At 43.6% G+C, this 24,619-nt stretch overlaps 1 protein-coding gene across 5 annotated transcripts in view; it reads left to right on the forward strand.

Annotated features, from left to right (window-relative positions):
* Mapre2 (microtubule associated protein RP/EB family member 2) overlaps positions 1–24,619 on the forward strand; it is a 140,865-nt gene that overhangs the window by 85,843 nt on the left and 30,403 nt on the right. For all 5 annotated transcript variants that reach the window (XM_021214487.1, XM_029546792.1, XM_021214486.2 and 2 more), the window contains 2 exons: positions 15,114–15,259; positions 19,366–19,579. In XM_021214487.1, the coding sequence (XP_021070146.1) occupies positions 15,114–15,259; positions 19,366–19,579 (360 nt within the window). The remainder of the gene's footprint in view (positions 1–15,113; positions 15,260–19,365; positions 19,580–24,619) is intronic.

Here is a 24,619-nt window from a genome sequence, read left to right on the forward strand (position 1 = left end):
TAGTCCATCCTTTCATCTTAGCTCTAAATTTTGTCTCTGTACCTATATCCTTTCATGAGTATTTTGTTCCTTATTCTAAGGAGGAATGAAGTATCCACAGGATGGTCATCCTTCTTGGTTTTCTTCTGTTTTGCATAATGTATCTTGATCAACCCACTTTTTTAAGGTTTATTCCAGCTCATGGTTTTGATGGTTCCAGTGCATATTTGATTAGCTCAGGTCTGTGGGCCGGGGCAAGGTAATGTTTCATAGATGTAGTAGGCGATGGAGCAGGTACATTCAGCTCATGCCAGGCAGCAAAAGAGAGAAGGAGGAGAGGCCCAGCATCCTCAGATCTCATCAGAGTTATGTCCCTGCTGGCCATAGGAGCTTTCACAAGTACACACTCCTCGAGGTTCTGCTGCCTCCCCGTAGCACCACCCTGGAGACTGAGCCTTTAACATGTGTGTCTTTCAGGGTCAATCAAGGTCCAATGATAGCATCAGTCTTAGAGATTGTTCACCTGCCAGACAGACAGAACAACTAACTAGACTGCACGTCCGTCTGCCACTGGGCTCCCTTAGCCAGTACAGTGAGAGTTCTTACATGAAGAAGAGAAAAGACATCTGCCAAAGGCGACCTTGGACTAAGCTTTGAAGAGAAAGAAATTGTCAGTGTCTAAGTGCCACAAAGAGACTTTGAGGTTAGAAAGTCTGAGGCGGGAGGCCATGGTGTGGTATGTTGCCTGTGCAGTGTGCACGTCTGTGGTGTGTGTTGTGGCTTGCGGCAGTATGCACAGTAGTGCTCCAGGTAGTGAGCACTGTACGCAAGGAAAAGAAAGGTTTGTCTTCGTCTTGTTTAGGTCCTCGGCCAAGTGACCATGAGGGTTTGGTAAATGACTGATAGCGGCTATGAAGTGGAGCTCAAATGATGAGACAGGGCCTCCTAACATGGACACAGCTCAAGCTGAGGCAAGGTGGATGCTTTGAGCATCATTTCGGTGTTCTGAGGCTCTTGCACTGTCCTCTTTGCTCCTGGAGTCAGCAGGGGTTGACTCAGTACAAGCTGAGCATGGCCAGCATCTGAGGTCCCTGCAAAAGCAGCAAGATCAAACCCAGCCAGGACCTGTCCCTTCCCTGGCTTTCAGTCTCTCTGCCACATTTCTATCCAGAGCTCTTGTCTGTTCTATCAGCTTATCCACAGACCAAGCCGAGGGAGGGGCGAGATCCCTGGCCAACACGAGGTGCCTGGCCTTTCTGGCTGTCAGACAGTTCTCAGCACTAATGAGCAGGGCACGCCTGGTGACGTCTGATTCGCCAGCCAGCTTCAGTGTCTGCACATTGTAATGATCAAGTCAGGCATGGCCACGTCCTACAGCTCTTCAGATTCATTTTCTCACCATTTTCTATGAATTACATTTTTAATTTACAGTTTTTCATAAGTGACATAGGAAACAGAAAAGAAGTATCAGATATAACAGCTAAATGTTTGGGCATTTTATAATTGCATACCAGGGAAAATTGCTTAAGATAACCATCACTCTGCAGGCGGAGTTTCTTTCCACCCTGAAACTATTATGTAAGTGTGACAGACAGCATGTCACCTCTCTCTGTCGCCTCCTTTCCAGGGGTGTGGTTCTTCCTTGGACTTTAACACACATACATCTTTATGGCCACATGCTGTAACCGTGAGAAGTATATTGCTGTGACATTAGCCCCGGCATAGTTTCCTGAAGTTTGTCTTCAGTCATTGTCAGGAAGCTTGGTCTCTATTCCTGTCTTCTGAATGACATTTTGGGACAATTCATAGAAGAACTTTAAAAAAATAAAGGAGCCAAGTTTTAGAGAAAGTACATATGTCAACTTTAAATATAATGTTAGAATTCACTACTTAAAAAAAAAGCAGAAGTAATTTCCTGCCCCTTCCGCACCCCATCACCCTCTTTAACTCTTGTATTGTTTATGCTTTGACCATCTGATTAAATCCCTAAAGTAAATACCATGAGGCCTTCTTGCTAGTTTGCGTTCCTTCTGATACTGGAAATGTGCTTAGATAACAAAATGTCCTGGAACGAACCTGGGATGTGTCACTAAATCAGCTTATTATTCAGCGGTTTTCTGTTCTATAGCACAGTGTGCACAGAGACTTTGTGGTAACTGCCCTCTGTTCTCTGTGGCTGCTGGCGATCTTCTTCCATGCCAAGCTGGGTCTGCTGAACTGTTAGCCTTTAGGCCCCTTTTGGGGAGCTGTGGGGGAAGGAGCATCCTTCTGTAGGAAGTTAGGGATGCTGTTAGGGATGCTGTTGATGGTGTGACAGCTAGTGAGCTTGTCTGGGGTGAGTGACAAGAGTGAGGAGCCTGGGACCTGAGAGAAAAGGGCAAAGGTTTCCATCTGTAGAGGGATGACAAGGCACCTAACCCAGGGACAGGAACCTCTGTGAGCAAAGGAATGTTCTGTGGGAGTGAGCTGCAGGCTCATGATAGCCCATTCACATCACTGTCTTGCATGCACTCAGAGTTCCACTTTGAGGTTTCCCTCGTGCCCCCTTTCTCATTGCTTCCTGACCATCCTCAGCAAAGACCCTCGAAGACTAAAAAACGATGCTGAGTTAGACTTGACCCTGTGTGTGTGGGACTACGGCCAGTTTCTCTCTAGACTTCTCCCCTGACTCACTTAGCATCTGCATCCCTGCATTAGCACATCTGCATCCCTGCATTTGCACATCTGCATCCCTGTGTTTATTTTGTACTTGCAGTTGCTTTGTGGTTTTGCTGGGTTTTCTGTTCTATTTTCTCTGTTTTTCTGAATTCTGTATTTCAGTGTTTTTCTGGCCTTTCAAACCTTAGTTACTTGCCCCTAAAAATGAGATCATTTTCCTTGGGAAGAATGTTTTAGAGGCCTCAAATTCATGAAAATCCACCTGCCTCTACCTCCAAGTGCTGGGATTAAAAGGCATGTGGCACCATACCCAGCAGTTTATTGGTTTTTTTCATTCACCTGTAAGCAGAGGGGCATCCCCGTGTGTCACCTATAGAAGGGCATTTGGTCAGAGGTGACCTGTCATCACAGAATTTAGTCATGGATACCCATGTCTTCTCAGATTCCTGCCTCTAAGTCAAACTTACCTTATTTCAGCCTGTCTTATAGTCTGGAAGCAACAAGCAAACAAAAATAGGCAAGCTGACAGAGCAAAGTCTTGACTGTGGAAGCGCGGAGGCAATGCTAGAAACAAGTGTGTAGGAACCCTTCCAATGCGGGGGAGGGGGGGACAGAGCCATGATGGAAACAAGTGCGTACGAAACCCTTCCAACGCGGGGGGTGGGGGAGAGACAGAGCCATGATGGCAGAGCTTGCTAGAACCTTCTTTCTTCATGACTTCAATAAGAAAATGGAATTTCTTCCCAGTGGGTTTTTTATATACCTTCCTAACTTGTTTTTTATTTGTGATAAAGACTTGTTTTAAGGTTTCCCCACATTCTGCTCGGTCTGGAATGTTAAATTCTAACTTTAGCTGTGGTCTCAGACTCAGGCTTCTGCTTCCAGTTTCAACGCTGTGACATTTTGTACTGAGCACCACCCCCCATTCTCCCCCCCCCCCACACACACACACACACTCTCTGGACTCTGCTGTGGAAGCCAAGTGTCACTGCATGAGGCAGGATATGTTTAGTAAAATTTGATGAGCATATTGCCTGAACGGAAATTGCACATCAGTAACTGGGCGTGAAATTAAGTACCTAGGACTGGCTCAGTCCTTAGCAGGTAAAAATTCTGCTAATGTTTCCAACCAGCAGTCTTACCCTTCAGCTGCCATGTTATGGTGGTTGGATAAGCCACTACAAATAGTGGCTGGGCTTTGTGCGCCTGACCTGGATGTTCTGGCTTCAGTACACTGTCTTATTGGTGAGTTTCTGGAAAAGTTGCTTTTCCAAATAACACTTAAATAACAGTCCTTGTTCATATTGTAAACCTCCAGCTGTGTGCGCTCTCTGTGTCTCTCCAAAGTTTACCTTTTAATAAAGATATCCATCCTACATCTACATCCTACATCTACATCCTACATCTACATCCTACATCTACATCCTACATCTACATCCTACATCCACATCCTACATCTACATCCTACATCTCAGCCAGGGACTCTTTGGCGTTTGATTTCTACTGCCCTGAAGTTTCCATTTGGAAGAGTGAGGAAGTGTTCTGTCTCCCATGACACAGGTAGCACTTTAATCAACTCAGAACATCCACTGACTGTCCCACGTCAACAGATTCTCTACAGTCAGGCTAGCTGTGAGTGGTGCTCTGCAGGTCTCTGTGTTGGGGAAGAGTGGGTAAGAATGTATGTATACGTTTGTGTGGAAAGTGGGTGCACACTCAAGGATGCACATTCATGTGTTTATGTGTGCATAGGTCAGAGGTCAGCATTGGATGTCTTCCTCTATTTGTTCTTGGTGATAGTTTTTGATGCAGGGTCTCTTACTGAACCTGGAGCCCACTGATGGGCTAGACTGGTGGGCCAATGAGCTTCATCCACTTTCCTTTTTGAGACAGGGTCTTTCACTAGAATTAGAACTCATCATCAGTTAGGCTAGCTGGTCATTAGTTCCAGGAATATGCTCCTACTGCCTCTCAGCACCGAGAATACAATCTCACGTCACAGTACCCTGCTTTTTACATAGGTTCTAGGGATTAAACTCTGTTCCTTGTGATTGGCACTTACTGACTGAGCTATCTCCTCAGCTTTTACAACTGAACTCTTAAAGCGTGTGGTGTGTCTGTCTGTCTGTCTGTCTGTCTGTCTGTGTATGTGTGTAGAGGTTTCTGCTGACTGCTGGAAATAGAACCCCATGTTTTGCAGTATCATTTTCCTCTTTAGTCAGCCTTGATTTTTCCACAGGACACTTCCTCCAGTAGGGGATTTGGGCTTTGGTGGCAGATGTGGTCCTACAGAAGCATTGGTTCAAAGAATGACCAGGCAAATACAAAGAGACCATAGGCCTCTGTGCTTGTGGTGTGCCAAGTTTCAAATCCATCATGCTCTCTTAGGAAAGCTGATTTAATTGTCAATATGAGACTGTTGGATGGTGGAAAACAGTTACATTGTTAAGTTATGAGACTATCAGGAGCTCAGAGAGGAGTGTATGGAAATGAGTCCCCAGAGAGGAAAGGAGCATGCAGCACACAGGGGCCTCTCTGACATTAACCACAACAGAAGATGGGGAGGCCAGAAGCAAACATACTGGGGAGAACCTGAGACATGACCAGGTGAAATGTTGGTGTTCTAATTAGCAGAGAACCTCAAGTAGCCTTTGAATGAGAAGTTGGTGGCAGCCTGAGAATCAGATCATCGTCTAAGTTTAGAGCTGAGCACTCTATCCAACCCTGATGTTGTGCACATAAGAATATTGTTGGCTCAGAGGGTGTGATGGCATGTCCAGCCTAGTCAAGATGGGGAAGGCTCTGGAGCCAAGGCTGGTACTCCACTTCTCTTCCCTCGCCCACATTCTCCTGAATAGGTGCTTAAGAAAATATGGTGAGATAGTTTCCTTTATTTCTAGCTATTTCTAGACTCTTGTTGCCTTTCCTAACTTGAGGAACACATTGTGCTGATGGCTTCTGAGGGCAGCACATTATAATCAGCCACTTGGTGGACATAGTGTTCTCCCCTTTGATTGCATTGATTCATTTTGCATTTATTCTTTCAAAGTTTATCTTTTATGTTCTCTGAAGACTTGGTCTCATACTTGTTTATTCTTTAAAAAAGAAAACCATCAGATCTTAAAAGAACATCTAGCAGCTCTTGTACTGCCTCACTGGGGATTTTGATAACATTTCCATTTGCTGTTTCCCAGCCCTGGCTGCTGTTCAACCTCTGACCCTCCTCATTCATTAACCAAACAGTTGCTGGAATCTTCTGAATTCAAATACTGTATTAAATGTATGCTTAGGTACAAAAGGGACAAGGGCCAGGGGCAAGTGTGGTCCAGTGCTATCCCTTAGAAGGTGAAGCACAAACAAACACAAGCTAACATAGAACAGGAGATGTGGAACCAGAGCGAGGTCATAAGGAGTGGAGGAGGGCTACCTCAGATGGCGCTGTGAAGAGGGCCACCTCCAATGGTGGAGGTGAAAGAGGACCTCTCTGAGACAGTGCCTTCTGCACTTTGGTCTGAAGGAAGCAGAAATTCTAGGTGGCCCCAGGGTGTACGGGACCTAATGCAGAGCCAGGAACAGCAGAGAAACCTGCAGTGAAAGGAGTTCCCTTAGGGGAAGCCTTGGGAAAGTGAGGTAGAACTATAGCCTCTGGGTGTGATGTGCCAGGGGAGTGTAAGTCTCTCAGTGGTTTCATAAAAAGCCACCATGGTGTTCCTACAGTGTCATCCACATTTAGTCGGAGAAACTTTGACACAGTGTGTTAAAAGTGGGATTCAAGGGAAACAGACCATGTCATATCCAGGATAAGGAAATTAACCCAGACCCATGGACCTGAGAGTGAACCTTCTGATGGCTGACTTTCCAACAGAGGCAGTAGTTTCTGATTGTTCTAGTTAGGTAGCATCTATATGTTTTGGGTTTTTGTTTTGTTTTTTGTTTGTTTATTTTCTCTGTGTAGCTCTAGATGTTCTGGGATTATCTTTGTAGACTAGGCTGGCCTGGAACTCAGAGATCTGATCTGCTTGCCTCTGCTTTCTGAGTACCGGCATTAAAAGTGTGCACCACCGACCCTGCTAAATAAATGAGGCAGTACTTTTTTCTTTCTAACTAAGGGAGGAAATTTGGAATCTCAAGAATGGGGGCCAAATGCCATTAAGAGGTTGAGTAGAATGACAAGAAAGAGCGGTTGATTCTATAACATCACATTGCAGACAACACTGACCAGAATGTAAGATTGGAGGACAGTTGCTAGCCATCGAGTAGAATTAGCCCAGGAAGCAGTAGGAGTGGGGACAGGAGAAAGAGGGCCCACTCTGCTCCACAAGCTTAGTGGTGGTATGAAGCTGAGAAAGTTGGTTTTTGTTGGGAGCAGGACTTGAGGAAATAAGAGGGGGAGGGAAAGAAATGACCCATGTCCCACCAGAGCTGGGGCACTGAGCTGTGGGAAGCCATGGGACCCCAGTCCGAGGGGGTGGGGAAGGCACAGTCCGGGGACCCTGGGCCTCATGGAGGCCAGGGACAATAGGTTCTAGCTCCTGGGCATCGCAGGACGTCTCTGGATACTGCAGAAGAGCTGAGAACAGGTGGGGGCCCCGGGGTGGAAGTATCCTTTCTATATCAGTTCCTACAGGGCAGTTACTCTTCTGTTCCAATGCCCATATGGCTGTGAAACATGGAGGAAGGCCGGGAAAGCCCAGACCACACAGGCGGGAAACCACGCAGGCGGGAAACCACACAGGCAGAAACCACGCAGTCAGGATTCCAACTGAACCATTTATTTGTAGCCTCAGTGCTTAAGCTTCTCAAAATGATGAAATGCATCCCAGCTTAACCTTCCAGTGTAAAGGAACCATGTAAGGCAGTAGTACACAGCGCCACATACAGCTCGCTCGAAAATGCGCTCATCAAATCCTGACTATGTGTGAATATAACCCAGCACTGCGGTGAAGGCTCAGCCAGTGGGGATTATTCCAGAAGTGCAGAGTTCAGACATAGAAAATCAATGGATATGATTGATAATATTAACAAACTAAAGGAAAAAGATTTTTACCTGTTTGTAAAAATAGTAGTTAATAAAATTCAGTGAAACTTTAATTGCTAGTAAAATTTAAGAGTATTTCTTTAGTATTAAACATGTGTGGCTAGTAACAGATTTGGGAGAAGAACACATTGTGTGTGCGTGTGTGTGCATGTGTCTGTGTGTGTGTGCGTGTGTCTGTGTGTATTTGTGTGTGTGTGTGTGTCTGTCTGTATTGTTTTTGTTGTTGGGTGGTGGCTGTGTTTTCTTTCCTTTCCTTTTATTTTATTTTAGTTTAGTTTAGTTTTTGACAATGTTTCTCTGTGTAGCCCTGGCTATCCTGGAACTCACTTTGTGCACCAGGCTGGACCCACCTCAGAGATCTGCCTACCTCTGCCTCCTGAATGGCTGGCATTAAAGGCATGTGCCACCAGTACCTGACTGGAACACAGAATATTCTGATTAAGTTTCAAGCTTACATTTTAATCTTAATGTGGTTTAATTTGTATTTCTCTGGTGACTATTGAACATCTTCTCATACACTTATTGTCCATTTGTACTTTATTTGTGAGAACTGGCTGCTTATTTCACTGGCCCATTACCTGGTTGGGTTGCTCATTCAGCGCTACAGAACGTCTCCTACCCACTGAAGAGAAAAATAACATATCCAAGAAGTTATAGGAAAGGACAGACCATGCTAGAATAGTTGCTAAGCAAATGAGAATGGCAGGAATTAATACACACCTCTCACACAGATTACTGAATGGTAATGGTTTCACCTCTCCAGTCAGAATACAGATTAGCAAATGACTAAGAACAGGATTCTCAAGAAGTGTACCTCACCTTCACAGACGAGCAGCCTTAAGATGAGGGACTAATAAAGGATGTATAACTAGAAGATGCATGAGTGTCATTGTCTAATACCTAACAAGATAAACTTCAAATACAATTTAGCCAAATATATTTTCTAAAAACACTTACTATTAAGGAAACTACATAGAAAAAATAATTTTAAGCATACACACCAAACATAGTGAATAAAACAAACTGCAGATGTGAACACATAAGTTAACAACAACACAGTAACAGGGGCATAATCTGTGGGGGGATAAAGGGAGTTAGGGATTCAGCCCCACGGCCTTGTGGGTAATCAGCAGAGGCTGTACTGCCCAGCTACATCCCAGCCCCAGGGGATTTACTTTTGATTTCAAAACTTACTACAGAGTTAGAGTGATCAAGATAATGTGTGTTACTGGCATAAGGCTAGACATGTAGATAGAGTAGTCTTGAAAGTCAAGAAGAAAAAGGGTTACGTAAATATAAGCGAATTAATTTTCAGTAAGAGAGCCAGGACAAATGTTGATTGAGTAGTTTCTACAAAAGTGGGTGGGAGGAAGCTAGAGATGTGGCTTAGTGCTTAAGAGTATTTGTGGTTTGCAAAGGACCTGGGTTCGACTCTTCTTACCCATGTGGTGACGACTCACAGCTATCCAGTCCCAAGTGATCTGGGGTCCTTTGCTGACCTACATGGATAGATGTATATTCAAGCAAAACACCCATACCCTCCCCCAAATAAATAAATCACCTTTTTTTTCCCAATTTTTATTAGATATTTTCTTCATTTACATTTCAAATGCTATCCCGAATGTCCCCTAAACCCTCCCCACACCCTGCTCCCCTACCCACCCACTCCCACTACTTGGCCCTGGCCTTCCCCTGTACTGGGGCATATATAGTTTGCAAGACCAAGGGGCCTCTCTTCCCAATGATGGCCAACTAGGCCATCTTCTGCTACATATGCAGCTAGAGACACAAGCTCGGGGGGGTACTGGTTAGTTCATATTGTTGTTCTGCCTATAGGGTTGCAGACCCCTTTAGCTCCTTGGGTACTTTCTCTAGCTCCTCTACTGGGGGCCCTGTGTTCCATCCTATAGATGACTGTGAGTATCCACTTCTCTATTTGCCAGGCACTGGCATACCCTCACAAGAGACTGCTATATCAGGGTCCTTTCAACATAATCTTGCTGGCATATGCAATAGTGTCTGCATTTGGTGGCTGATTATGGGATGGATCCCCGGGTAGGGCAATCTCTGGATGGTCCATCCTTTCGTCTCAGCTCCAAACTTTGTCTCTGTAACTCCTTCCATGGGTATTTTGTTCCCTATTCTAAGGAGAAATGAAGTATCCACACTTTGGTCTTCCTTCTTGATTTTCTTGTGTTTTGGAAATTGTATCTTGAGTATTCTCAGTTTCTGGGCTAATATCCACTTATCAGTGAGTGCATATCATGTGTGTTCTTTTGTGATTGGGTTACCTCACTCAGGATGATATCCTCCAGCTATCTATTTTCCTAAGAATTTCATAAATTCACTGTTTTTAATTGCTGAGTAGTACTCCAATGTGTAAATGTAACATATTTTCTGTATCCATTCCTCTGTTGAGGGACATCTGGGTTCTTTCCAGCTTCTGGCAATTATAAATAAGGCTGCTATGAACATAGTGGAGCATGTGTCCTTATTACAAGTTGGAGCATCTTCTGGGTATATACATACCTAGGAGGATAAATCACTTTTTAAATTTATGAATGGTCCTGGGATAAAATATTCACCTGCAGAACAATGAAACATTAGCCTCACCCTATCTACAAGAATCAGCTCAGAAATTGATCATAAACCTGAATGCAAAAACTAAACTCATGAAGCCTTTGGGAGGAAGCATTGGGTACAGATGTTCCCGACCTCGGCATGCAGACAGCTGCTGTTTCTTAACCATGGTAACAAAAGCGCAACCGGTAGATAAAGGGTTAAATTGGATTAGTTCAAAATTGAAAGTATACACTTCAGGTGATACTGTCTGAAGAATCCACACCAACAAGGCAGGAAGTATTTGCAAACCACGTGTCTGATAAGGGAACTGTGTCTGGAACATAGAATTCCCAGGACTCAACAAAAGCGTACCTCAGTTTAGTCCCAGGCAAAGGATTTGCAAAGAAGCCTCCAAAGATGCTCTACAGTGGCCCAGAAGCGCTTTAGGAAGGTGTGCAGAGCCATTAGTAATTAGTAATTAGTGAAATCCCTCTGAGACACCAGCCACACCCGTTAGGACATCGAGGATCAGACAGCAGACAGTACTCAGGGTGAAGTTGAATTCTACGGACAGTGCTGGTGGGAAAGTAAGATGGTGTGCCAGCCTTGGAAAACAGATGGGCAAGTCTTGAGGATGTTTGTCACAGACACACCACAGGACTCAGAAAAGACTCCACCTTACAGCCAATGAAGACATATGCCACTCAAGAGCTTACAAATGTTCTTACCAGCTTTACTCAGTACTCCCCAAATGGCCTAGATGCCTACTGTACTGGTTAGTTTTGTGTCAACTTGACACAGCTGGAGTTATCACAGAGAAAGGAGCTTTAGTTGGGGAAATGCCTCCATGAGATCCAGCTGTGGGACATTTTCTCAATTAGTGACCAAGGGGGAAGGGCCCCTTGTAGGTGGGACCATCTCTGGGCTGGTAGTCTTGGATTCTATAAGAAAGCAGGCTGAGCAAGCCAGGGGAAGCAAGCCAGTAAAGAACATCCCTCCATAGCTTCTGCATCAGCTCCTGCTTTCTGACCTGCTTGAGTTCCAGTCCTGCATCCTTTGGTGATCAACAGCAGTATGGAAATGTAAGCCAAATAAACCCTTTCCTCCCCAACTTGCTTCTTGGTCATGATGTTTGTTCAGGAATAGAAACCCTGACTAAGACACCTACTAACCGGTGGATGAATTGATAAAACGGGATGTACTTATATAGTGAGATATCAGCCATAAAAAGGATTAGAGGACTAATAATCCCGGAAAGGGTTTTCTGAGGAAAAGAACTGGGTTCAGTGATCTTGAAGTCTGATTCCCTTTAAGTAAAGTCTGGGGAAGGCAGATACTAGGAAGTTAGAGGAGCAGTTGCCATTGCGCAGGGGATAGAGAACAGAGAGAGATAGAGAACAGAGAGAGATACAGAACAGAGAGAGTGGCTGCCAGTGGCTGTGAAGTTTGTGTGTGGTGTGAAAAAATCTGGAATTAGCGACCTGGTATTGGATTTACAGTCCTGTGAATGTGAATATACTGAAATCCACTGGCTAAAATGCACATTTTAAAAGGTTGAGTATATGAATTATATTGAATATTTTTAAAGGGCTATTTTCTGTATGCCTTTAAAATTCAAAACTTCAGTGGAAAGAACGATAAATGAACGATTACCTTTTTTTAATTTTTGAAAGAGGGGAAGCTGTTGTTCATTTCGCTTGTTTCGTTTGTTTTGTAGGGCTTCTCTGGTTTTGTGTTCTTCAAGACAGGGTTTCTCTGTAGCCCTGGTTGTCCTGAAACTTGTTCTGTAGACCAGGCTGGTCTTGAACTCAGAGACCCACCTGCATCTGCCTCCCAAGATTAAGGTGCTGGGATTAAGGACAAGCACCACCAGCACCCACTGAGAGAGGAGAGGTTGTAACACACAGGATCTATTAAATAGAGCGTAGAGTTTGGATAACAAAGAAAACCAGACTATCATGGGGACACATTTAAACCACACAGTTCACAGTCTAAAATTACAACTTTGAAAATACAATAAGTGAGGATGAATATAAATATACAAAAAATAGAGATCTACTAAAAACATTCACCCTTATTTTATTTTTAATTTTTACCACAAAATATTTTTATACTTATAGCAATAATATTAATGATGGCAACATGGTTTTCTAGTTGTATAAACAAATTGCTTGTATGTTACATGGTGTGGCAAAGAAAAATGACTTGCGTAGATGAAGAAATAAAAGAGCCCCCAGCACATGCACTAGGGAAGTAACCATAGTAAAGATGGAGTTCTTCCCCACTGGGGACCAGCACAGGTGGTGTCAGACCTGGCTGATCTATCAGCTGGCAGTTTGGAACGAGCATTACAGAAAAGTCATCTTGGCAAGCTTATAGAGAAAAGCATTTCCAGGGAAGATGCTGGGTGGCGTGGCATCCTGGGGAAGCCGAGGTCAGAGCTGAAGGAACCTCCTTGTGCCTGGGATAATTAGACCAGGAAACTCCATTCTGCACTTCATGATGCTCTAGGCACTCTGCTGCCACAATGATAAACGCCCCTGTCTCTGCATTTCTCTCACTCCCTCCATTTGATGGGGGCAGAAATGTGCACAGCAGAGCCCTGGTCGTGCACCTTCAATGTTAGTGTGGAGGCAGGAAAAGAAGGCTTGCCTACATTCTACTTCTGAGATATGAGGCAGGGCCCCGAAGCATCCCCCCCAGTAAGAAGGTGCCCGAATGCAGAGGAATCAAAAAACGACAGATTCCCACTAACATTTGGAATGACTAAAATTAGAACCATACTTTCTATCACAAACCAAAATAAATTCCACATGGATTCAGAATTCGAATGTAAAACTGGAGATCGTAAAAGCATTTACAGAAACTATGCATGAATATTTATGGGATGTTGGTTGAGGGAAGTTGCTAAGCATGATGTAAATACCAGAATGCCATCAAAATGTTTGATGGAGAATATTGAGTGACCCAGAAAATGGTCCAGGGCATGGTAGAGTTCTTGTATAGCACCCACAGACCCTGGGTTTGATTCCCAGCACCACAGAAACAAGTGTGTATGTAAAAATAGATAGGATTACATCTTAAAAGCATCATCACATTTTAGTAAAAATAAATATATGTATAATCCTACATTTATTTACATTTATTTACATTCTGAAAAAATCAGAACGGCATATGTTAGAACAATCATGGGTTCATTACTGCTTAGTGATGGTTATTAGAGATGGTGACAAGGTGTTTTTCTAACTTTCCTCACGGTACTGATCCTCCCCCCACCCTCTAAAATCATTTGCTCATTTTTAAATTTGGAAAGGGAAGAATTTGGATGGCTGGATGAGAATATGTAGCATCTGGGTCTCCAGAGGCAAATTTAATGCTAACCTCCAGCAAAATGAGGATAACTTTGCAGATCGGGTCTGAGACAGTGTTTCCCATACCCACCTGCATGATTACACTGCAGGGTGTTGGACTGTGCTCATCTGGTGGCACTCCTAAAAGGAGGATTAGCTCACTGAAGCCCTCTCCTGCAAGCCTGATGTTTCCTCTTCCGTCCCCAGCATGGTGTTTTGGGTTTGGATTTGCTATGCCTTCCTTGTCTTGTTTTTAAGAGAAGCCATCTGCTTCAGAAGAATGCTTAATTCATGGCGTTGGCATCTCAGGGAAAGCCAGATGCTTTTGTTTCATTTCTTCATGGCCTTACCTACAAAGAACAAGCTGCCCTGGCATCTCTGGTTCCCCGGCCTTTAGATTCCTAGTGTTTTGTCTCCCCTTCTCTGGAACTGCATCTCAGCTGAGGATTTGGTATAGGACACAGTGGTGCCCTAGTCAAAGGGGAGTCTCCCTCTTGAAAGACAAGGCCTCCAGGAGCTTTGATGGTAAATAGGAGGGAGGCCCTTTATGGTCCAGAAAGACTAATCAATAGCATATCATAGAAACAGAGCAAGCAGCCTGTAGACGGCAGAAAAAGGAAAATGTGCCATTCTACTTGATTCCACTCTTGGCACGCAGTTGTTCTTCCTATGAGGTGGGGGACATGTGACAGCTTCTCGTGTTAAATGTCCTTAGTCTTTCCCATTCAGATAAGAGCTAAGTAATTGCCGTCTTGCTGGGTTGTTTTTTTTGTTTTGTTTTTTTTGTTTTTGTTTGTTTGTTTTTTTCTAGCTGAGATTGGCATGTTTCAATAGTTCTTCATGTTTAAAAGTAAAAACCTTCTTGCTAAACAGACTGTCCTCGGGGGTCCCATTGAACATTTCAACATGACTCTGAACATCTGCGTTTTTTCAGGAGATCCCTGGCTTCATCGTGTCTGCTCATGAGGGAAGCCTGTTGCTCGTGGGCTGGAGTGAGGTTGGCATGCAGCTGCTTCTGGTGTTAGAAGACTTAGTGATACAGTTTCCAGCCGAGTTACTTGGCAAGATGGCCATAAAACAGCATGAGCATATGTATTTGGGCCTTGCACCCCATAAGAGCCTGTGTACCGCTCTGCTGGTTACATGGTCTGTGCTTTTCCTTCTTAAGTTGACTTGCATGACATAGAGCAGGACAGTAGCCAGATAGAAAGGCAAGGACGTGTCCCTTTCCTCTGACAGAAGCAGCAAGGATTGTTCTTAACACAGCTGCTTTGGCATCCACGGAGGATCCCACATGTTGGTCATGGGAACTGAAGACATGGTGGCTGATAAAGAAGTGACAGATGCTGTACTGTTGAGACATGGCCTCTTCCCTCTGGTCCCCAACCCATGCTGTCCAGAGGGTGTAATTGTATAAGGGACATGTGTGCAGGAGACTGTGTTCTGTATCACGGTGCTTGTACTCATGACTGCTGTCACATCTGAGTACAGCCAGACTGATCCGTCCCTCTCCTTGCCTCTTCTAGGAGCAGCCTATTGCCAGTTCATGGACATGCTCTTCCCGGGCTGTATTAGTTTGAAGAAAGTAAAATTCCAAGCAAAGTTGGAGCATGAGTATATTCACAACTTTAAACTTCTGCAAGCATCCTTTAAACGGATGAATGTTGATAAGGTAAGAGGTTTGTTGATATCCTTGTCATGTACTCTTTAAAATTGCCTTTTATTATTTTTTGAATTATGTGTATGTGCATTCATATGTGGGTCTGTATGGGTAAGAGCAGTGTGTGCAAAGCCCTTAAGAGGGTACGGGATTCCATAGGAGTCAGTTACACGTGACTGAGAGCAATCCAATGTGGGTGCTGGGAACTGAACTCCAGTCCTCTGAAATAGCACTACAGATACCTTAGCCATGTATCCAGCACCCTTAAATACTTTGCAATCAAAAAAATGAAGAAATCTAGGAACACATCCATGAGGGATATACTTAGATAACTCCCCTTGGGGTGGGGCGGGGCGGGGGGGGGAGGCTGCACAAACACAAACAACAGCTCTGAGTTCCTGTGTGCATGTGAGGTTTTAGTTTTAAAAAAAAAAAAATCCTTAATCCTGCAACCATTAGACAAACCTCTTAGCAGGAGTCCTCCATGTTATAGTCGGTTGTTAGCGTCTCAGTGTTGCAAATGAGAAGCTCTCATGTTTACCAGGTGCCTTTGGAGTTCTCAGGGTATTTTGTTCCTTTGGAAAAACAACTTGTTAACATGGGGACCCAGCATGGTTATGACTCTCAGTTCCAAGACTGAAGCAAGTAATTTACATTCCCTAACGGTCTAAACAGGCTCCTCTGTAGATGAGGACTAGGACCCTCCTTCCTTGTGGTTAAGGTACCAAGGAGATGCAGGCAACAGTGGCCAGCATCGTGCATCCCTTAGACTCCAGCCTTCCTGAGTGTTGCTTTTCTCCTTCAGATTATAATTTTACCCTCGAGTGACACAGATGGAAGTCTTTTGTGCCCACTTCCTACAGGGCTAAGACTCACTGGTCTCTCCAGGAGTGCTGGCTGCTATCCAGATGTTCACTTACTAATATGTGTTCATTATTTAGGGTTTCTCTCTCATAATGAGTATGACTGGCTGTATCTCTTAGAATGAATTAGCATAGCAAGGCAAGAATTGTAACCAAGGAATTATAAACAAGAGGAAAGAAATAAACTAGCAGAGAAAAAACATAACTCTTTGAAAAACACATATTAATAAAAGGAATAAATAGGCTACAGGATAAAAAGCAGATACTAGGTTGTAAGAGATGAAGGCTAGAGGAAAGTTTAATAATTCCATATAATTCACTGCTTCCCTAAGTAAGAAGCATTCTTACCAGAATGTCAAGAAAATCTGGCTTCTTTTCTCAGAATTGATATTGTATATTGTATGCTCTTAGCCAGCCAGGTTAGTTCCAGCTGCTCTGAAGTCTGAGGCAGGAGGATTGCTCAGGCCTAAGAGTTTGAGAACATCCTGGACAACACATGCAACACTGCTATTTCAAATCAAAAAGGAAAGAAACAGAAAATATGTTTCTCTGAAAAATCTTAACTTTTATTCCTTTCTGCTGTGTCTAATTTCCAGGCAGCCCTTTTCCACCACACCCAGCTGTGCGGGCTCTTCTTACTTTTGGGAAACACCTCTTTTCTTTTCCCCTTTAAATCCACTCTTGTACATTCAAAAGGAGAAATACCGGTACCAATACGTAGGTTTCTGGCTGGAGCTTGCTATAAATCAAATCAGAGAGCTTTGTGTGTCTTCCTATTAGTGGGCACACAGAGAATGGAGGAGCTAAGAAAGTTGAAAAACAAGTTTGCAGTGGGAGGAGACTGACCTCCCAGCCAACAAGATGCTAGCATAGGATTGTTAAATCCCTAGAGAGACACAGTGTCATGTGCCTATCATGTCTGCTGCAGGGCTTGGTTGAACCTTATTTCCCCGAAACCAGGAATGCAGAATTAAGTCGAGAAGAAGAGCTGCTGCACACCACCATTGTGTGACGTTCCCACACACGCAGGCAGCAAATTGCTTCAGTTGTTCATGAAGGGCATTGTGCTAGAAGTCACTTACCAGTCAGTCTCTTTGAAAGCAAGCAGTGAGACTCGGAAGGCATCAGCTGTAATAAAATACACAGGGAAGTCAGGGAAGTGTGGATGGGGTGGGAATCCTTCCAGTGAGAGTTCAAGGGAAGTGAGAGGAGGGGACACAGCAGCACCAGGACCAGCTGCAGCTTGATGAAAACTGTCCCTACGAGAAACTTCTTTATTTTGTTCTGCACCTCTCTTGGTCCCTATCGCAGCTGCACCTAAACAAATATTTTTGGAAAATATATTACTGATGACTTATCTGAACATGTAGCCTGGGTGTTTCCCTTGATTTTTTATTTTCCAAGTTATGGTTGGTTCTGTTTGTTTTTTTTTTTTTTAATTCTTTCTTTTACCTCCATGACTATAATATAATTGTATGGTTTCCCCCTTCCCTTTCTTCCAAACCCTCCCGTATGCACCCCTCCTTGCTCTCTTTCAAATTTATGGCCTCTTTTTTCATTAATTGTTATTCATGGTACCAGAAAGTACCATGCCAGCTTCCAGAGGGATAAAGGGGACACCAGCACAGCATGATGACCTAAGAATGTAGTAGTGGCACCCATACTTGGAGGTAACCACAGCTCTCTAATTGGAGTTTCGACCCTCTTCACAATAGGAAAATCATACCTGGTACCAGAAACCTAGCTAACTACCCAGGGCTAATAAAGTCGTGGGTCATGGAGGGACACCCACAGACTGTTTACAGTTCTCTTTAATGTGGCCCTGTTGGTATTTATGGCATATGGTTTCCAAGGTATCAGGGTTAGTGTCTACTGTTTCCATTCATGCGGTCCTCCTACAAAGCCTTGCTTCCTGTGCACTGGGCTTCTGTCTGAATCACGCACATGCACATTTGCATCCTGAGTCACAACTTAGTGCATCACCCTCTCATAGTTCCCATACAATAGTCACCCAGTGACAGAGGAAGTAAAATCCGGTAATTGTGCAGTGTGGGAAGGATGGTACCATTCCATTTCCTTTAATAAAAGAAATAGCGACCCACTAAATTACAGCTCAGTAATCAAGTCCCTCCTGTGTCCTTTGTCATAATCCCAGAGGTTCCTATGAGAGTTAGCAGGGAATCCTGGCCTACTCTGGGTTCTAGTGGAAAGCTTACTCTGAGAAGCTGCTGTGCATGTCATGTGCCTTCTCTGTACGCTTCCAGGACTCTCTTCATGAGCATCTCCCTCTCTGTGTCTGCACCCCCACGGAGTCCTGGGTTGCTCCGTCCTGGGCCCTGTACTATGTTAGTTAGGATGCTTGGCTACGTTTTAATGAGCTCTGCTCCATGTGTGCCATGATCTGTTTTTGCTGAGCTGCCCCTGGTTCATGTGCTCTATCCAGTAGCTATATTCCTCATGAGTTTATCTCAGTACAACTGAGCCAAGAAATAGGAACACACTTCAGCTTGGAAACAGTACAGCATCCCAGGCCTGGTGTTTTGTGGAGAGATTGCATAACTCTATACATGTCCCATACATGAGATAAGCCCCTCTGTTGGTGGTTTGTTGTTTTCTGGTTTTGTTCGTTGGCTTTTTTGAGATGAGACCTTACTATGTACCATGTTTGCTCTCAAACTCATAATCTTGCCATAGTCTCTCAAGTGGATTATAAGCATGTGCTACCACCAGACCTGGCAGTTACCCCCATCTTGACAGCTAAGGGTAGCTCTTCTTCAGTTGTTTAGGGAATATTCAGTTTTACAGGATAATCCACCCTGGGGCTTTCTGGTTGGTGGTAGTTGTGGTAAGTTTTTGTTTGTTTGTTGTTGTTGTTGTTGTTTTCTGTTGTTGTTTGGTTTTGTTTTTACCAAGTCTTTAAATAGTTAAAAGTTGTGTTAATTGTAGAATACTGCTGAGAAGCCAGGGAAACAATCGGTGGTCGATAACTGCAGGCAGTGGGGCCCGAGAAACGCTCATTGGTTGGGAGCACGTGCTGCTCTCACAGAGGACTCTGGTTCAGTTCCCAGCCTCACCATCTGATGACTACAGAGGATCATATCCAGTGACCACACATGGTGCACATACATGCACATAAATAAAACTTTTAAATTTTGGCTTACAAGAAAACTGCAAGCAAGCAATTCTTAGGATCCGATTGCATAAAACTCCGAGCTAGCCTGAGGTTGTGACTCACATGGTGACCTGATGTTGCAGGTAATCCCAGTGGAGAAGCTGGTGAAGGGGCGTTTCCAAGACAACCTNGATTTTATTCAGTGGTTTAAGAAATTCTACGATGCTAACTATGACGGGAAGGAGTATGATCCTGTTGAAGCCCGACAAGGGCAAGATGCAATTCCTCCNCCTGACCCTGGTGAACAGATCTTCAACCTGCCCAAGAAGTCACACCATGCAAACTCCCCCACAGCAGGTATGTTCCGAGGACATCTGTCCTTCTCCTCATAGGAAATGGCTTCGACTCTTCGTGCGTCAGTCTGTGCTTGTGACTGACAGTACTTGCTTGCCTTCGGATGGTTTTCAGTGTCTGTGTGACCATGCTGATCTTTCTGTGACCCACTTGTCGTGAGTCTAATGATCTGGATTTCAGATATTTACATGCGGTGTCTCTGTAACTGCCTATTAATAATACCCTGAGGATAGACTTCTTTTACTCTTAATTTTCCTAAAAATTTTTGAGTAGTTTGTTTCGATTTACATCAAAATATTTTAAGTGCTTAATTGCTGGCAAGGCAGATCATCATATGAATTGACATACTGCTAAGTGTGGGTCATTTTATAGAAATGTTCAAAGGAAATCAGTGAGTGGTTTGTATGTAACTACAGACACTTCATTTATCATGAGTCCTTGTTCTCAAAATTGAAATTATTGAGGATACATACGTCAGGAATATTTTAACTTTTGTAGATTAAAAAAAAAAACAAAAAAAACGAAACTCTAAAATATCTTAGAAATACCCTTGCCATAAACAACCAACTCTACTAGACAACGTACATTGTTGTGAAGTGAGATCATTATTATACACGCTGGTTGTGTGATAGACTGTTACTAATGAAATGTCCAAAACTTTCTTTCTGTCACAAATGCAGAGCCCTCTGTTCAGACCTATTGTGATATAGATTTTTATTTCTGCCCATCCTACTATAGTCAGTATGGATTAGATATGGTTGATAGTAGGTGTCGGTAGCTTTATGATCATACTTTAGCTTCCTACTTAGAAACCTTTTCCCTGTTTTGTCTATCTGAATTCATAGCTATATCCCAAATAATCTGTATCCCTTGGAACTCTTACACCTTCAAAAGACTTTTTCACATAATTTGTTTTAAAAAAAAAAATACTGTTAGAGGTGACCAGATCAGTGTATATACTTGCCCAGTCTGTTAGATGAGGTCTTCTTCAGGTGGAATCAGAAGAAAAAGAATCCATATCTCTAAGAGATATTTGGGGAGTAACTGGATTGGGCTGTGGTGATGGGTGGATCCTGGAGTGAGCAAACGCACTGCCAAGTGTGACTTCCTGGCTTGTCTCCCACACCTGGAAGGATGAGGCTATCGTTTAGTAAGTGCTGAAAGAGAGCTAGAATTGAGAAGACACGGTGTTTATTTTAACATACCGAGTTTCAGGTTTCTTTGCAACATCCAAAAGGTGATCTGAATAACCATTGTGTTTGTGTGTGTGTGTGTGTGTGCACATGTGTGTGTGCACATGTGTGTGTGTGTGCCCCCATGCAGGCACACAAGCAGGAGCTACACACGTGTGAGTATTGCATACGGTGAAGCTGGCAGTGAACACAGAGTGATTAGGGGAGGGTGCCTTCAGGAATTCCTAACAATTGTAGAGTAAAGAAGAAGAAACGTCCCCGGAATGCAGAGAAGATGCCAAAAAGATAGGAAGAGTCTAAGGAGTGGCTTTCAGAGAAGCAGAAGGAAGGAGGCAGAGTGACCCACAGTTTCTAACTCCACGGAGGAGTCAGGAAAGCGAGGCCCGGAGAGGTCCGTTGGATCTCAGGATCGATCATGAGACGAGGCCTGGGTTGGGGAGTGAGTTGGACAAAGGACTCTGCATCCAGGACTCTGCGTCCAAGTCCAGGTTCGGAATGAATGAGCCTCACTGCTGAAGAGCACTGAGCTCTGATCTTTGGGAGTCAGACACATGTGAAAGGAAGAACCTTTTTAAAAGGATGAGCACGGGCAAGAAAGTCAAGAGAATCGACGTCATCAGTCGTGTGCAGGACGGACAGACCTAGAGTATTCTCCTTTCTTCCACAGTTACACTGTGACCTTAATTCTTTGCCTCAGCTCCAGCTCTTGCCTTCCAAGCAGAGCTGCAGTCTGTTACCTTGTCCCCATTTTCCAAGAATTCCCTCATCTGTGTCTCACCGCACAAACAGTAGGAAGTTTCTAGAAAGAGGGTCATGAATATTAATTGCAGAAGTAACGATGTACAGTGAAACTTGAAAATAGTATGTAGAGAGCTGACTCCTACGGCGTGATTAATAATCTCTCAGGGAACTGGTGCCCTGAGATGGTGGTCCCTGGGCTCTGCATGGCCGTCACTGAACAAGGCCAGGAGGAGTGTGGAGCAGAAGCAGAGGAAGGGGCTGGATGAAAAAGAAGCCATGGGGAGAAGACTGGGAGGCAAAATGTTGTCAGCATCCTTCAGAGCTGGAGTGGAGCCAGTGCTGACCGAATGTCCTCCCCAGGGCTGGGATCGGGAGGCCAGAGAAGTGAGAGGAACTCAGGCAAAAACCCAAGGCAGGCTGCTCTTGCCCTCCTTAATGTCAGCTTCTGTGACTGTTACTGATGGACAGGTTGGCTTTGAAACCAACTATATTTCTTTTTCTTTAATTCTAATAATAAACCTCAGGATATTTTTCTCCCACAATTGTAATTCTTCTTTATCCTTCTTTCTTTTTTTAACCTTCTACCACTTCTGCTCTTTCACCCAGAACTAGGCTACCCTGCCACCCCTCTCACAGAGCCCACAGAGGGACTTGTCCTTTTTGATGAAATACTGTGAACCTGAGAAAGAAGTGGGTGATAAAATGTAGGAAACATGTCGAAATCAACAGTTGATAAATTTGATTTTTTTTTTAATGTCCCAGAAGGCAGTGGTTTCTGATACTGCTCCCATACCTTGATGGTGTTTATTTTGTTGCTCTTACTTGGGGAGGAATGGTATTTTCAGGAATGCAAGTTAGTCACCTCTCTTTAATCAAATGTGTCCTGAATATTAGATATTGTGAGGCAGTAAAACTTAATTGGAGAAAAATTATCACAAGACATACATCACACGCAGGACACAGTTTTTAAGGACCACAGTTGGAGAAAGGCCCCTGGAAATGCGCAAGGGCCTGACTTTTCTGGAAGTCCTACACTCAGACATTGGGAACAAAGCCAAGAAAATGTAAATCAGAATGCTTCCTGAAAGCCAGGAGAGGTGCTGTAAACCTGTGAATGGAATCCTGTGCTTAAGTCAAGGTTTCTAGGGACTTTTTCAGAATCTGTTCCTCTTTGACCGAGACATGTGTGTTATAGGAAATGAGACTATGTTGTATTGAGAGCATCATCATTACAGAGATGAGGATATCCATTCCTAGCACGTGACCTATTAAAAGATATGTAGGTACCAAAGCACAGACAGCAGTGAAAGATTTAAGAGTCTTAGGTTGGGAAGTTTATCAGTCTGCTAGCCTGGCTTCGTGCTCCAGACCTAGCTGCGCATGAGTCCCACATGAGTGAGTTTGAATGTGATGTGGTAGGTCTCAGTGTTCTCTCAGAATTCTCTATTCAGAACACTGACCCACAGTCTCTATGCGGTCTTCTTTAAAAAACTGATTTACTTATTTTATTGTGTGTGAGTACACTGTAGCTATCTTCAGACACACCAGAAGAGGGTATCAGATCCCATTACAGATGGGAGCCACCACATGGTTGCTGGGAATTGAACTCAGGACCTTTGGAAGAATAGTCAGTGCTCTTAACCGCTGAGCCATCTCTCCAGCCCTATAATGCAGTCTTGATGTATATGGTATGAGTTGTCCTTCACCCAAGGCCACAAATGGATACAGACAATCAAAAAGAGATCAAGGTTTCAATATGAAAACATAATGATTGCTGGATATTATAGACCTAGAACCAGATTTTTTATTATTTGTATCCATGGAAACATGTAATGGCTTATCTAGTTGAAAACAGGATTGGGGGTAGCATTTTAGAATACTTGATTAATTTTGCACTGGGTGAATCTCTCCTCACAGACATGCCTCGGGCTGATTTAACTCGCCTGTCTGGCAGCTTCAAAGCATCTTGTGTAAGTGACAGAAGGACCAGATTAGAGTAGGAGAGTGATGTGGAGCGTGATGTCCATTCAGTAACGATAGAGAGGACCCTGGCTGTGCAAACAAGGAAGGGAAATCCTGCGTCTGCCGTGTCTGTGCCATGTGGACCAGAGAAGGTTTCCTGTATAACACCGATGCTATCCGCACATTTGGTGCATTCTCTGTCATTTCAATGCAGATAAAAAGCTTTTCTCCTATGGCCTCAAAGAAGCATAAAGTTGCTCGGTATCTGGATGGGTGGGCAACTTTACCTCCACTACAATCAACTTCAGTATAAACAGGTTTCCTGTCAGGGCGAACAGCTGCCCAGTAACACCAATTCTGACTGAATTCTGAGGAATTGTGGTATCACAGTTTTTAACCTGCCTCCCACAGCCGTGCATTCAAATGCACACGTCACAGTGATAGCTGTCAGTTAGGTGTCTATACCCTCGGGAATCCTGATGTTTATAAGGGTAGTTACCCTGATCCAACCTGCAATTCCATAGCTGTCAGGAGAGATAGGCTTTATGTGTGAAGACTTACAAAACTTAAAAAGGAAATTCAGCATTAGGGTTTCTATAGCAACAGAAGCTCAGACACATTGTAGATTCACATACGCTAATGTATTTAAATCAGACTCCCAAATATAAATATAGTTAGATAGATTTAGAGTTGCTATGGGAATTGAGCTTTCTCTCTTTCCTTTGAGACCAGTGCATCAGCCTTAAAATCAGGTTAGGAAGAAATGCTGTTGCTTCCAAAACAGAATGTACACAGACAGTGTCAACTGGGTGTCTAAATAATCTTCATTGAATCCCTGAGTGTAGATTTTAGTAAATCCTAATAGTATTTTTTAAAAAACTGTATTGAACGTTGAATATCCCCACTGAGTTGCTCCAAGCTGTTGGTTCCGTTTTAAAATGTGACCGTGTTTCTCCATCTGTTTGCTGATCAGTGTACAAGCATTGCTTGAACATCTAAAACCTAGATAGACATCATCTCTCACCTTCTTTTAGGGAAAGAAAAGTTGCTGTACTTCTTTGTGTTTTCGTGTTAGTTTTGTTTCTTTTTTTTTTCATTTATTATTATTATTATTTTCTTTATTTACATTTCAAATGCTATCCCAAAG

This window comes from Mus pahari, chromosome 15 (assembly GCF_900095145.1).
Source record: "Mus pahari chromosome 15, PAHARI_EIJ_v1.1, whole genome shotgun sequence".
Lineage (NCBI taxonomy): Eukaryota > Metazoa > Chordata > Mammalia > Rodentia > Muridae > Mus > Mus pahari.